Here is a 14,988-nt window from a genome sequence, read left to right as displayed (position 1 = left end):
CTCTGACCCGCCCTGTTGGTTGGGGAAGCTAGGGGAAGTTGGAAGAATCCACTGGTGCTTGATTTCACAGGTCAAGGGACCTTGAAATATTCACAAACAAACCTCTTCTGTAGGTCCTGTTCACAGCCACTATCCCCCAAGAATCCTGGGTCTACTTCTCCCCTAACTCTATGAGGTCCACCTTTTCTACTTTCTATTTCCTTGGTGGAAGAGGATCAAACTACATTCTTAACTTACCTGGAATCATTAATTGCCTGTTATTTACAATCTAGAATCTTTAATGGCCCCAGAAAGCGGCTTTTCTCAGATCAGTCATAGACATTTCTCAGGGAATGTTAATAGATATTACAAAGAGTTCTGGAATTAAGGGAACTGCTGGATCAAAAGAAACTTAAATAGATTTTTTTCATGAAATACTTCTCAGAGCCTTTAATATGCTAATATATATATATATGAATTCTCCAGAGGAAGGATTTGGTAGATTATGTTTCCCAGTAAATACGAAGGAATTTTCCCTCTTGGATGGAGTTAAAGTTCCCTGGAACACATTCTGAGAAACACTAGTCTATCTGCTCCACCAAGAGTCAAGCTGTCTCTCAGTCTCTGAACTGAAACTTCCATCTTTAACATAGGTTCATTTGGGGGCAGATATTTGAAACATTTAGGACAAATAAAGGGTTTTGGGTAAGGGATAGCAGCCACTGAACATGGGGCACTTGAGTTGGCACTAGAAAATTCAGTCATTTCACTTGTCGGAAGGAAGAGAGCAATGACTGCATTTTTCTACGGCTGCAGAGAGAAAGAAACTTTGAGCAGAAGATTGCCTTTGTACCTGACCCCTGGGAGCCCAGAGAGTTGAACGGTCTGTAAAGTTGGGCCAATCACCTCACTTGCCCGGGTCACTCCACAAGGTGCAGCTTACCTGCCTGTTGTATGATTTGCCTGCTTCATTTTCTATTTTCCCACATTACAATGTGAGGTCACCTGCCCTCTTTAGTGGAGACCAAGGGCGGTCACCCCAACTGCTTTTTCTGCCTTGTAACAAGCCCACTGTCTCTCCCTGTGGTTCTTCCTTTTCTTCTAGTCTCAGTAGCAATTTGGGGGAGTGAGGAGTAATCCAGGCTGTTTTGTCCTCAGACCAGACCATTGACTGGGCTAGGGACACGTGGAAACTCAGGCACCTGGGAGCTGGAAGGCACTGACCTCAGCTGTAGGGGAGGAGAGGTTCTGTTCTTGTGCTGAGGATACCCTGTCCTCCCCGTGGGTGGCCACAGGCTGTGTGATGCTGCCTCTTCTGCCCTGGAAGAAGAGCCTTTCTCTTTACCTTTCTCTCTGGGACTGTCCTCAGCTCTGGCCAGAGAACGGTCACAGTCCTGATCACCCCCACCCTATTCCCTCTCATTCTGGGGCTGATATACATCACATGACTTCATGTGAGGCAGCAAACACCTTCACGTGCCACCCACTGCTCATCTGCGCTCTGCACTCTCCCGGCTGCCTTTGGTCTAGTTGCTTTACAGATAAATTCTGAGCTACTTGCAAGAACTGGGATTATTTATTAGGAAAGAAGGAAACTTAGGAATCCCCACACCCACTGCTCATCCAACACCTGCATTCTCTACTCCCTTGTCTGGGTGCCCTTCTCACCTCTGCTACTTGTCTAATGCTAATTTTTCTAGAGGTGCTGGGTATCACCATCCCTGGGAAGCCTTCCTGAAACTTCCTGCTGGTAGGGTTGATTATTCCCTCTTTGCTAGTCCTCTAGAGCTTGGGTATCTTCTATTTTTAATGGACACTTACGAATTGGGCACATACAGCTCCCTCCCTCACCCACATCACCTCCTAACATTGTGACAGCACCAGTTAGGCTCAGGGATGCCCGTTGCTTGTGACTTTATCTCAGAAGCTTTGTGTACAGATGTGTACATAGACACAAAGGAAAAGGTACAACTACTGAATGACATGAATAAGTACACGCAGACAGAGACGGAAAAGCATCGACATGTACATGTAGACACGGAAGCAGGCAGGTGGACACTCAGGGATTTGGTGTCTTTCGGGTACATTTCCTGTTGCATTTTCTGTCCCAGGAGTCTGATAAGAACCTTGGTTTACTTTTTCTGTGCAATTTAAAAATAAAAACATAATCAATGGTCAAATCACCTCTCCCTCCAGCCAATGTTCACACTTTACAGAAATCTGTTTTCCTGCTGAAAGCCCTTTCCAGACTTACCTAGTCCCTGCTCTTTGGGATTTATGTATTTACAAGAAAACCCCCCACCCAACCTCCGAAACAAGCTCTGAGAATGCATAAGTCTCAAAGGTTAACGTTACCTATATGATAGTCCCCGATACTGTGTGGTGACATCGAGGAGGTCACCTGGTTTGGAGCCGATTCCATTGCCAGCCTTTGGAAACAGCAAATCCACAGAAAAAGCAGAAAGTCAGAGAAAAGGGAAGCTGTGAATTCCCAGGACTTCTGAAGACACAGTTCCCAGGGCATCATAGCAGCAGGAGTAAAGCATGAGATCCAGAGCCAGAAGACCCAGGCTGCCATCTTGTGTGCCTTCCCTGAGCATGGCTGCCTCCTCACTGAACTAAGGACAAGCCCTGCTCAAAGCGGGGTTTGGGGGCCAAGTTGGATCAGAATTGTAAAAACTCTTTTGAACACTCTCAAGTACTTTAGAAATGATGCAGAGAGACTGTTAATAATATTGTTCCCACTTTATGCTTCTCAGTCCTTTATGAACATGAAGAGCTCCTAGACTTGAGCCACTGTGGTGGACAGATTTCTCATAAATCTCCCATTTCTCCTTTTTGCCTCCAGGACATTCCACAAGGCAGTCACAAAGGTATAAGAGTGCCACCAGAGAATGGTCCTCCGGGATGGCAGCATGGACCAATGGCTGGGCATTCAGGAGAGCTTTTCCTCTACGGAGGAGTCCTCTTGCCCATGCAAAGAGGAAACAGATGGGGGTCGGGACGAATCATCAAGCATAATCCAGAGGGGAAAGAGCACCCACACAGGCAGGTTTAGAATTTTGAATCAAAATGACATATTTTTGCATATGTTTTAAAAAAAGTGTTGTTGAGTGTTCAAAACCTCTGCTGATTGACACATTTCAGTTCATTCCTGGAAAAGATTTCCCCTGACTCCTGCTTGAAAAGGTAATTGCAAAATTCAATCATTGCCACTCTCTTGAACTGACAAAGCCAGGACAAAGGAGCAAGATTGTGCAGTGAGGGTCCTGGAATGAGGAGGAAAGGGACCTGGAACTGGCCCTGTTGTGCCCAAACCTCCCGGGGCCCAAGGTCCTTACAGTCAGAGAATCCCCCAGAGCAGCCACCACTTGGATATCTGCGGGCCTCAGGGCATGCACTGGAAAGATAAGCAGACATTCTTGAGTCTGCGGGAAGGAAGCTGGAGTCAGAGTCTAGTGCTTTTTTGCTTTAAGCAAGACCAGAAACACAACCTACATGTACATTTGGACCATGCAGGATTGGGCTTCTGTAGTGCCACAGAAGTGGAGGTTATATGAAGGAAGTTTCCCCATAACTCACCTTGGACCTATGTCAGGGGAGAGGGCAGAGAAACCAAAAGACGGAAAGGGAAGGAAGGATGGACAGAGTAGGATCCACCACTGTAGTGCTAATGGTCCTATGAGAGGTCAGCTGTGGCCTGAGTGCACTGGACCATCAGAGGTGAGGAACACGGCCTGCATACAGCCCTCTTAGAGCTGGGTTTTGAATTTCCACCAAGAATCTGAGTTAAATCATGTGGGGCCTTTTCCTCTCTCACTTTTCTCTACCCCCCTCCCCAATCTCTTCTGAAGAGCCCAAGGAATCTTCCAGGCCTTACTGTAGGCTGCAGTGACTGCAGAGCCTAAGGTCCCAAGTCCAAGGAGGAGGCTTTCTCATGGGACTCCCTGGCCTACCCTCTGAGCTACACCACACTACAGGACTGAGCCACCCCCTGTAACCTCACAGGCTTCTCCACCTGTGCCCCCTCTAAGAGGTGAAGCAAACAGCTCCTAGCATGACGCTGTCATAGGTCATAGGAAGGCAAAGCAGGTATACACCTCAGATAGGAAGCAAGCACCAGTCACAACTGTGCCATGCAATTAGCTATGGAAAGTCTGGCCAGACTGCTCACTGGTATGTAAGTCCTTGTGAAAGGGCCCTGGATCCTGCTGTGTCATGGGGGCATACCTGAAGTGGGCGGCGATGCAGAAGGGGTTCTGTCCCTGCATGGAAGCCAGGTCCCGTGGGCCTAAGAGAACAGAATAAATCCCAGAATCTCAGAGTTGGAAGGGTCCAGAGAGGCTGGCTAGGTACCAAACATACCCATAGGACTTTAAAAATAATAAAAGATCTTGGGCCCTACACCTGGGAAAGGGTCTCAAAAGGGCATTTGAAGTTTCCCTAGGTGATTCTGAATACCAGCCAGCTTGAGATAATCTGTAGTCCAGTTCAGACCCTTCCTCCAGCCAATGAAGACTTGGAGCTTCAATATCTGTGCCCACAGCACCTCCACTCCTGCCCCAGTTTTGTGAGGATGGGTGTCTCCATGACATCTTGATGGGCTGTGGTTTGGTTGGCTGGTTTCCTGTTCAGCCATTAACGATGGACTTTACTCTGCCCTCTACCCTGGCTGCAGGTGTGGACCAGTGAATGGTCTTTATAAAAGGGTGTGACTCTCCATTCCCTGGGCTGTCTGTCAGGAACTGAACCTACCCTGTTGGGCCAGTTCCTGCTCAGGAGCTTCCTATCACCCTCCCTGATGAGTCCAAAGAAAGCAATCAACAGATACCTGCATGCTGTTCTTGGAGGTGCCCAGAAATGGCCAGACCTGTGGAAAGAGGGGCACAAGAGCAGCGTGTTTGCTTTCCTTCTCTGTTTACCAACCTGCAGTAAGTGTGGACCTGGATGCACACCCTTGGCCTCCCCCACTCTACATTCCGATCCCAGGTTCTGCCAGCCAGGCTGTCCACTGGGGGTTTCTTACCAGGATGCACTGGGGCCTCTACAATCCAAATCCAGCACCAAGCCTTAGAAAACCCTCAAGTGACTCCCAGGAAGGCTTAGGTCTTCCCTCCATTGCCACCCCGCTGGCTGAGGATGTGAAGCTGCCTCTCTTTCTGCATCCTATCCCTTCCCCAAAGTGCAACTCTTTCTGGTAATTAAAGTTCTTGTCTCCACTTCCTGGGCTCCCTTGTTACCCCATGCCCACCCTACCCCGCAGCCACATGGACTCCTTCCTGCTCGTGCAAGGAATTGAGGATTTGGTTCTTTCCCATGCAAGCCCCGGTACAGTGGTTCTCATTGTCAGGCCGCCTGGGACCCTTCTGGGTACACAGAGGAACTCCTGGGGATGAGGGCAGCAGCTGTAGAGCTCCAAGAATGTTTCTGACAATTTGTGGATGAAAACAGGGGTCTTGTTCCACGTTTCCTTCCTGCTTAGTGTCTGCTCTCCTCGTTCTAGCTTCCCTTTTACCACCCCGCCTCCACCCTCCATCCAATCAGAGATCATTCTAGTTCTTTGTTTCTTGCTCTTCCCAGATTGTCATGGAGGTACATCAAGACTGGGTATCCTTCTGTCCCATCGCCCCTAAAATTCTCCACTGCTCCCAGCCTTCAGTATAAGAGCTGGACTTGGCTGCCATGTTCTCCTTGTTTACTCAAAACAGTGGGGCCCAGCCTGGATTTATGCCAGGGCTCCCTACCATGCAGAGACAGGAATGTTCCAGGGCCTCCAAGTCACAATCGTCATCCCTCTCAGGTCAACTGAAGAGGTTACCCTGGATGAATAACCTGGGGTGTTGAGTGGGCTGGATATGTGGGCAGAGTGGGGACTGGGGTGAATGCCTGGGATGAGAGGAACTAAGAAGCCTAATGAGAGCCAGGACCTGGAGAAGATGCTGTCATTGGAGGTGTCGCGGGGTCATGCTTCTCACTGTACCTGGTTCGGACACACGATATCCATCTTGTTTTCAAAATTATGCTGTGTCGTCTTCTGGCCAACGGGTTCCAGCTGAAGCAAGAAGCAGAAAGATGGGGAGTGAGAGAGAGGCAGCTGGAGTGGGAGGTCAGGACGCAGGTCGGGGTGGAGGAGATGAAGGAACGGGACTCGGAGGGCATGTCCTCCCTTAGCCATCTTACCATGTTTTTCCAGAGGGCACTGGCTGCGTGGGCGTGAGCCTTGCTGCTGAAGTGAAAACAGTCAGGGGCAAAGAAGGAGCTGTCGGGCAAGCCGTCCTGGTCACCAGGCAGAAAAAAAGAGTCCGTTTTAGAGATTTTGGATGGCACCACCGACACTCAGAACAGCTGTGTGCCTCTAGGGGTTCTACTCATCCAGAACACATCTGGCTTTACCAAGGTCTTTGGCATGTCCACTTTTTCAAGGAATGGCTGCACAACCACGGTGAAATCCTCCCTCGTGTCGTAACGCCCAGTGTCAATTAGCTGCTGAGTCCCCTCCTGCAGGAGGAAAAAGAAATGAATGGGTCAGGTGGTCCTCTGGCATCTGCTTGGCCCTTGATCAATCTCTTCTCTGATACAGAATTAAACAGAATCTGGCTGTTGGGTAAATCAGACCTCAGTAAAATCTCAACTGATCCAGGACCCAGATAGCTAATTTTTGGGTCAGCCCCAATCTCATCCCTTGGCCCTCACCTCTGCTGCAACTTTATATACTTGATTCAGGCTGTGAAAAAGGAAAGGTAAGTGACAGTCTGTCAGCTTGAGCCCCTTTTAAAGCTATTCTGATTAAAGCCTTGGTGGGGGGGGGGGTGTTTGATTAAGTGACATTTTAGATAATTCTTACATTTAATTTATTTCTGTCCTATATTTATTCAGAAAAATCAAAGGTGAATCAACACCATTTAGGGCATATTCATGTTGCTTGTGCCCCAGGATGTGTGCACACGTATGTGTGCTGTTTCAAGGTTCTTGGATCCATCCAGGAGGGTAACAGAGCAGTAACCCTCATGGGTGCTGCCTGGGCTCAGTTCTGGGAAAACCAGCCACCCCAGTTAGGGCTCCAGCTTCTGCCAGATTCTGCCATGTCACTGCTCATCAGGACTTCTGGCATTTGGGGCCCAGACTCTGGCCAGAGAGGGAAGTCGGGAAGTTGGGAACATTAGTGTGGTCACCTTAGAATTCACCATGCAATCACTGTCTTTTCCCAGGGCCAGAGAAAGAGATCCCCTGTGTCAGAGAAGACTCATGCTTGACCTCCTGGACTAGTTTCCTCAGTAACAGGCAAAGCCTTGAGAAAGTCAGGGGGGTGGGGAGAAGGTGGCCTCTCCAAAGAGGAGAGGAAGGTGCTATAGTGCTAACTAACTGGGTGACCTTCAGCAAGCTGCTGCCCTCTCTGGATTCCTTTTTCTGATCTGTAAATGGAGGATGTTGGGTAAGCCCTAAATCATCTCGTGGGGCCCTTCCGATGCTACTGATTTTCCAGGGATAAACCACAAGACTTATAGTTGGACAACTGAGAGAAATAGTGTGCAGAGCCTCTGGCGCGTGGTGAGTGCTAAGTAAATGACTGTGATTATTAATAGTAAAGGTGACATCTAGGGAGAATGAGGAGAACCATAGCTTTTGCAGGGAATGGGGAGTGAGATGATCCTGAGAGGGTGTGATGGCCTCATGTGACTGACATCTGAACATCTCCAGGACAAGATCAGACCTGGGAAGAGCTGGCCTATCAACAGAGGTCCAGGAAGGCCATTTTGGTAAAATATAGTTATCTCATTATCTGTGGGGAGTTGATTCCAGGATTCCCCACGAATCCCCAAATCCATGGGTGTCCAAGTCCCTTACGTAAATAGCATAGTATTTGCACAGAACCTATACACACCCTCCATATATTTTAAATCACCTCTAGATTACTTAGAATATGAAATTCAGCATAAATTCCATAAAAATAGTTGTTATACTATATCGTTTAGGGGATGAATAATGACAAAATATGCCTGTACATGTTCAGAATAGATGCAATTTTTTTCCTGAGTATTTTCTCTCTCTGGTTGGTGGAACCCAGGGATATGGAATCTGCAAATATAAAGGACCACCTGTATCTCTCCTTTTGGACTCAACATCTGAACTCACTTCCTAGGTTTAAGTTCCCCACTGTGGGAAAAGCAGTCTTCCTACTGGAGAAGCTGGAAAAGACAAAGGTCATTTTTCCAACCCCCCTTGCAGAGAGGGTGTGGGCACAGGATGAGGCTCCCCCACCCAAGCCCAGTCTCAGGGATACAACAGAATCCATTCCACCAAGAGTAGCCATTGTTTTCAGTCCCTAGGGGCAGCAATGACGGTGGTATCCACCATGTCTCCCCTGGATGAGGTCTCTGGCCTCATGTTAATTCTTCTGGCTTGGTCCTTAGAATTGTCTGATTCTATAATTCTTAACAGCTTAGCCTCAGACCTGAGAGCTCCCTAACTCTTCCAAGATTTTGCTTCAATATTACATCTGCTTAAATTAGCTAAAATCTACATGAATTTCTGTTGCTTGCACCCATCCCTCTGTCATAACTTCAGCTATCTTCTCTCTCCTGATAGACTGAAGTATGGACTTCCTCATCAGAGTGACAGATGACTCTTCATGGTAGAAGGCAATGAGGCTGGGGAGTCAGTCACCAGAGGATGGTGAATATAGGTTCATTTCTCAGAGCCCCTGAATGCCTAGCAAGTACGGCTGCCTCAAAAGTATCAACCAAGGAGTCCATAGATTTTTGAGAGGGGTAGATCACCTCTGCAAGTTGTTAGCAGCCTGTGAAAGGAAGGCCACCACAGTCCCTTTCAAATGACTGAACAATTACTTACAGGGTAACTCAGGACAGTCAAGGGAGTCAGCTATCTGATAAAAAGATTTGGCAATGAAAGAATTAAAAGAACAATCCACAAGACAGAGGCCATCTGATGACCCCTTCTCCTTGTGCTTCTCCAGGAACAGCTGTCCCCAGGGATGGGAGGGCAAAGGGAGTGCACGTCCTCTCAGGATCCTCATGACCCTGTAGGGAGGAGATGTTGCAGCCTGTTTCCTGAGCTTCCCGGTGACAGCAGCTCAGAGCATAGTGGCTTGGACCTAAGTGGATTCACACTGAGCCTTCTTTCCATGATACACATTTGTCATGACAACTGGAATCATCTGTTTTCATGTAAAGGCCAGGAACTCGGGCTCAGTGAAGTACATCCTGTGACTTGGCTCTGTAGCTTCATTCAAATAAACAGAACCGCAGCCTCTGCTGCCCCTGGGGGGTGTTGAGAACTGCATGCTAGTCAGGGTTCATTGCCAACACAGTCAGGGCCAAATTACCTAGCATCTCAGAACACAGCAATTAACCCACACAGCAGTCCCTGGCAGTTGGAAAGCCCTTCCCCTATAGGAGTAAGTATCAGCTCACCTGATACTTCTTGTTTAGATCGATGAGGGAGGCCAGTTCTGTTGAGTTATCGTCAAACTTTAAGACACAGGGACACATAGCCCTGTAGATAAAACAGAAGAGACACTGTCGAATAAGTGATGCAGGAATGTTGGCTTGAGACTCTGAATGTATTTCAAAGCTATGCTAAGGGTCAATGAAGGTGTCCCTGACCTAGATTTGCTCTTGAAAATGAAACAGTTACTCTGACAACTGTAGGAGTGATTGTTTCGGAGATGAGTCACCTTATGGCTGTCTGAGGCCCATCCTGGGCTGAGAGGTCCATGTCTTTCTAAATAGTAACAGTGACAAAAATAATTGTTAATGTACATTAAGTGCTAACTGTGCCAATCATGGTGATATGAGATTTATGGGTATTAACTTGTTTAATCCTCCTGTTTTATATATGAGAAATCAGAGCTCATGATAGTTAAGTAACTTTCTCAAAGTCACAGAGCCGTACAGATGCCGAGTGTGGGAGCCTGGACTTGAATTTGAGTCTCTCTGGCTCTGAATCTGAGCTCTGAGTCTCTGTACTAAATTGTTCTGGTGCTCATGTCTGATCTGCAGCTTTGCACTGGCTAGCCATCCAGCACATTTGGGTTTTGGACCAGGAGGATGAAGTAATAATAGTGCAGAGGGCTCAGCGTAGACCCAGCCCCACCTAGGACGGCTTGGCCACTAAAGACAGCAGAGACACAGGGTTTCGCAGAGCACTGGAGAAGAGTCACAGGACAAGGTGCCCCTTATTCTATCCAACTGTGACACTCACAGACCTGGCCATTTCAGGTCTTCAAACAGGCTTGGCAAGTGCCTACTCTGAACCTTTGGTTTTAATAGTCTAAAAAACCCTGCAGCAACCAGTAGCAGACTTTTTGGAGAGCTGTTCTTGAAGTGGAATGAATACCCTGAGCCCCCTGTGTGGCCCAGTGATTGGAGAAAGTGGGAGCCAGTGAATGAATCAGTATTTGAAAATAGCATGCCTGGCACCAGTCACCTTAATCAGCGCGTGTCACCCAGCAGCCTCCTGTCTCTGCTCATGGTCCCTGATGATTTCCCAGGGGACCTGTGCAGTCTGGGCCCCCTAAGTAAGGTTTGGCATGGATTGTCAGGGGATTGCCAACGTACCCCTTAATTTCCAAGAGCAAATCTGGCCCTTGTGAATTATTCACTCAGCTATTCAGCAAACAGCTGCTGAGCCCCTGTGCTGTGCTAACAGTGACTCAGAGTTCTTGGGCGGTGGGGGATAATTAATAATTACCACATGATGTGCTCAGGGATATGGAAGGGCCTGGACCGGGATTCAGAGCTGGCGGGAGGGTTGCACAGCCATCGTAACCTGGGCTAATGTTTCACATAGGACTTGTAAGAAAGAATGCTGTGGGAAATGGGCAGTTAGAAAAGCATCTTATTCCTGAAAGTCATGGAAATATGAAATACTAGAGAGGGAAGCCATCTTTATTTGGTCTTGGAGACTGATTGATGAAGAGAGTCTCTCAGGGGCCCTCCCAGGACCAGGCTTCTCTCTTCTCTGGGGAAGACTCTATTCTCTGCACACTGCTGACTGATATGGCTACCTCATTCTTTAACAAGTGACAATGGCTCTGCATTTGTGAATGTCCAGCCTGGAGTATACATACCAACCACAGGCACTGTCTGTCCTGGAGATGGGCTGACCTCTGGGAGGTGACACTCTGGATACACTGAGAAGTAAACCTTACCCATATGACCCGACTCCATTCCTAATGCCTTTCTCTCCCCACCAATGTGTCAGAAGCAGGGTGGGCTTCATGTGCAAGGTGCTGAGGCCCATGCCCAGCTCAGAACCCCTAGGATGTCCCCCCATGAGCCATTTTCAGTTTAGAAAATAGAGAAGCCTTCGCACTCCTCCACACTCTGCCCTGGGGTTTTCTAACAAATCTGCTAAGGGTCCACAGCCCTTTCTGGAACTGGAGGAGAGTTTCAGTCTCACCTGAGGATCAGCCGCGGGCAGCTGATTGTTCTCTCCTTGTACAGCTCCCTCAGGTTGACGATCTCCAGCACCTTTACTAGGTTCACAAATGCCCGAGGAACCTGCAAAAAGGAAGAATCTGTTACCAAGAGAACAAGGCTGGGCGACTCCAGCCTCCTGTGTGGACCCGGGCTGCTCCTCCTGCTGGAGTCCAGATGGAGAGAGGTCTGTCTGGCCCCGTCCCTTCCTTCCTCCTTCCCTTCTCCCTCCTCTCAGTTCCTCTTGGAGGCCCGTGCCATGCCCACAGGTTGCTGGGGACACAGAGGACCTTCAGGGAGGTGTTTGAACCCAGAGCTGACTTAGCCTGGGTCAGAGGCCCCAGATGAAGGCTGCGGTGGAGCTGCCAGAGGATGGGCAGTCCTGCCTCCGTACCTCAGCATGGAAGATGTCCAAAGCCTTCATGATGTTGTTCGTGAAGTTCTGGGGAGAAGAGTGGACCTGCAGGAAAAGGGAATGTCTCCTGAACCCCATTTACCCCAATCTCTCTAAAGACCAGGGCCATTTTCTCTATCAGCTTCTCCTTAACCTGCATTGGAGTCAGAGCAGGCAATATTGAAATAGAGGGTTTATCTTTGGGGGTCCCATCTTTGATCCCAAGCCCCTGGTCCTCAGGGAATTGCCCTTTCTTTTACATGGAGCTATAGAAAGCTCTGGATCTACTTCACATCAACCAGATGTAGTGCTTTAGTTAAGGCACGTCCGTCCTCTGGCCCCTCTGAAATGGAGGTGATAGAACAATTGGCCTCTGAGATCTCCTGCACCCTGACTTTGGGCTTCAGGTATCTGGGGTGCCATATCTTAAGCAACTGGCTTATGGAGATAACAGGAGGGGACAGGGGTCTCATGGAACACCTGCCCCCAAGCAAAGACACATTACTCTTATTTCCCCTGATCTTGCTATTTGTGGTTTGTAAACTTTTGTTAAAACAGCGGAACTCTTTCTCTGAATGAAATCCAACTAAGAGCCTTGCTCTATGAAACAGATCAGAGCTGTCACTCAAGGGAGCCAGGGAGGGGTCCATGGTCCCGGCTCCCCACCTGCCTCTTGCCTCCCCGTGGATGCTTCAGATCACAACTTGAAAGGCCCTGGCCCCACGTGATTTTGATCCAGGATACAGCTCTGTGGGCTGTGGGGCTGGGAGCAGGGTTGCCCTTCTGGGCAGGCACTCACAAGCTGCAGCAAGATCATCACCTCGCACACCTTGTTCTACTGATCCCCTTTCTGCCTACCTAACACACCCATCTTCAAGCCCCGGCTGGAAAGTCTCTGTGCTGTGCTCTGACGACTGCCACCCCACACATACACCAAGTACCGCCGACTCAGACTCCCTTATGTGCAGCACCAGAGCACATGGTGATGTTTGTTATTGTGATTTTCCTGTATCTCTTCCTTCTCCCACAGGGCAGCTCCTCAAGGACAGAACCGGTTTCATTCACTACTGCTCAGCTCCTAGTGCAGTGCATGGGTGCATGGGTGCTGGACTTATCAATATGGCCCCAGGGGTTTCTTTCTGGTCAGAGATACTAGGATTCCAGGAAGACGTGCAGCAACTGAATCTTGGGCTTCCCATTAGCCCCAAATGATGTGGCTCTGAACCCCAGCCTAACCACCCTCCTAGGAAATCAGCTTTATACAAGTGACAGCGCAAAATCATGGCAAGCCTGGACTTATGATTAAGAAGCTGATTTATAATTATGTCTGAAGACAGGCAAGACTTTTCTGGATCATGGGAATGTTATCCCGGTTTCTAGAATGATCTGACCAGGATCATCTGGTTAGGAAACTTCATCAGGATCAATTTTCTAGATTCTGCTTGTCCTGTTGCATCTCTCCCTGGAGGTGAATGCCCTCTGAGTTCCAGGGTTAATCTCAGGCTGGTTCCAACCCAAACCACGAGCCCTGTTGAACCTAGATGTGCTTCTCCAGAAGCCAAGCAACCAGCATTATGGTTCCATCTTTGATCCCAAGCTCCTGGTCCTCAGGGAAATGGCCTTTCTTTTACATGGAGCTACAGAAAGGTCTGGATCTACTACATCGACCAGATGTAGTGATTTAGTGAAGGCCTGTCCCTCCTCTGGCCCCTCTGAAATGGAGGTGTTAGAACAAGGAGGTGTTTTTTTGTGAGAATGAGTCTTGAAGGGCCCAGAGACCTACCGGGTTATTGCAGGAATCACAGAGATCATTGCCTCCTATAAACAGGGTGATTATCTTCCAATCCTCCTGAAAATTTATCCTCTGAAATGAATAGGAACAAGTAAGTACATGTCTCAGAGTTAAGTCCAGGAAAATACAAAGTGCTGAACATGGGAAGTGAAGGATCTCCACAGGCCAGAGAATGTAGTGGACATTCATATTTCCAGTTCTTTGATTTTGGATTCCTGAGGTCATCAACGCTAAATGGTTCATTTATTTTAGATGGAGTCACTGGACTTCCATGTGGCTCTGTGTACACATAGCAGCATACAGGTCACAATTTTCAATTGTCCTGGTGGGAGTGGATATGCTGGTGCCTTCTGAGCTTTGGGTGGGGGATACAAGAAGCTGGACCCTTCCCTGGGAAGGGAAGTTTAGTTCTGGGACCTTCTAAAAACCTGGAATACTTACTTTTCCTTAAGGGAGAAAGGACCATCTTCCAGGAAGTAAGGGAGCCCTCAAACTCAGATCATACACTAAAGTCAAAGCTGCCCATGAACAGATCAGCTAGAGATGCTGGTCAGAGCAAGATGGCAACTCTAAGCACATGCTCAGAAGCTCAGAAAAGGTTGGGTTTTTTTTGTTGTTGTTGTTTGTTTTTTTTTAACCTTTGGCACCTGCATCCTCCAGGAGGGACCCGGGGAAATATTTGAAGTCACAGGATTGGGTGGAAGGGTCTGGCCATACAAATTCTATAAATGGTGGCCCAAGAATTTGTGGCCCTTGCAATCTCTTACATTGTCTCTGATCTATGTAACTTTGCTTCTTTGGCTTCCAGAAGAGTGAAAGGAGAAAGATTAAAAAATTCAGAGAAATCTGACATAAGGATAGAAATATTCAGAAACTTACCAATAATAGACTTTGGAGTACAGTAAAATACATATAAAATAATTAATCCCAATTCCTCTTTTTTAAAAAATTATTTTATCCACTTGGGAACAGCTCCAAAAGGTCTGAATTGAGAATCTGCTTTCATTTGCAGGAGAACCTCATGTTCATCTTTCGGAATCTAGCTTAACTGTCTCAGTCCCCTTCCCTGGACCCCCCAAGCAGAGGGGCCTGCCCCTTCTTTTGCACCCCTACTCTACCTTACACATAACCCTCTTTATATAGCATATGTCGACTGTTTCCTGATTTTTGTTCTTCCCCTTGAGCTTCTTCTTGAGGACAGGACTGTGTTCCACTCCTCTGTGCATTCCCAACCTCAGCCCAATTTCCAGCTCATGGTGTTTAATCTGAACAGCTGGCTGACTGACCACACAAATGAATGGGAAGCCTCTTGTCAGAGGAGCAGAGGTCCAAGCCTAAACCGTGACTGCTAGATTCCCAGCCTGACTCCCACGTACCTCTCACCC

General features: G+C 48.1%; 1 protein-coding gene across 1 annotated transcript in view; it reads right to left on the bottom strand.

Annotated features, from left to right (window-relative positions):
- Plb1 (phospholipase B1) overlaps positions 1-14,988 on the bottom strand; it is a 119,762-nt gene that overhangs the window by 41,401 nt on the left and 63,373 nt on the right. The window contains exons 21-31 of the mRNA XM_027933380.2: positions 13,595-13,675; positions 11,812-11,877; positions 11,401-11,501; positions 9,411-9,492; positions 6,373-6,477; positions 6,160-6,255; positions 5,960-6,031; positions 4,811-4,849; positions 4,210-4,270; positions 3,321-3,379; positions 2,335-2,408 (exon numbers count right to left, since the gene is read on the bottom strand). Of these exons, the coding sequence (XP_027789181.2) occupies positions 2,335-2,408; positions 3,321-3,379; positions 4,210-4,270; positions 4,811-4,849; positions 5,960-6,031; positions 6,160-6,255; positions 6,373-6,477; positions 9,411-9,492; positions 11,401-11,501; positions 11,812-11,877; positions 13,595-13,675 (836 nt within the window). The remainder of the gene's footprint in view (positions 1-2,334; positions 2,409-3,320; positions 3,380-4,209; positions 4,271-4,810; positions 4,850-5,959; positions 6,032-6,159; positions 6,256-6,372; positions 6,478-9,410; positions 9,493-11,400; positions 11,502-11,811; positions 11,878-13,594; positions 13,676-14,988) is intronic.

Source organism: Marmota flaviventris, chromosome 14 (genome assembly GCF_047511675.1).
Source record: "Marmota flaviventris isolate mMarFla1 chromosome 14, mMarFla1.hap1, whole genome shotgun sequence".
Lineage (NCBI taxonomy): Eukaryota > Metazoa > Chordata > Mammalia > Rodentia > Sciuridae > Marmota > Marmota flaviventris.
This window is presented reverse-complemented; position numbering and strand designations above follow the sequence as displayed.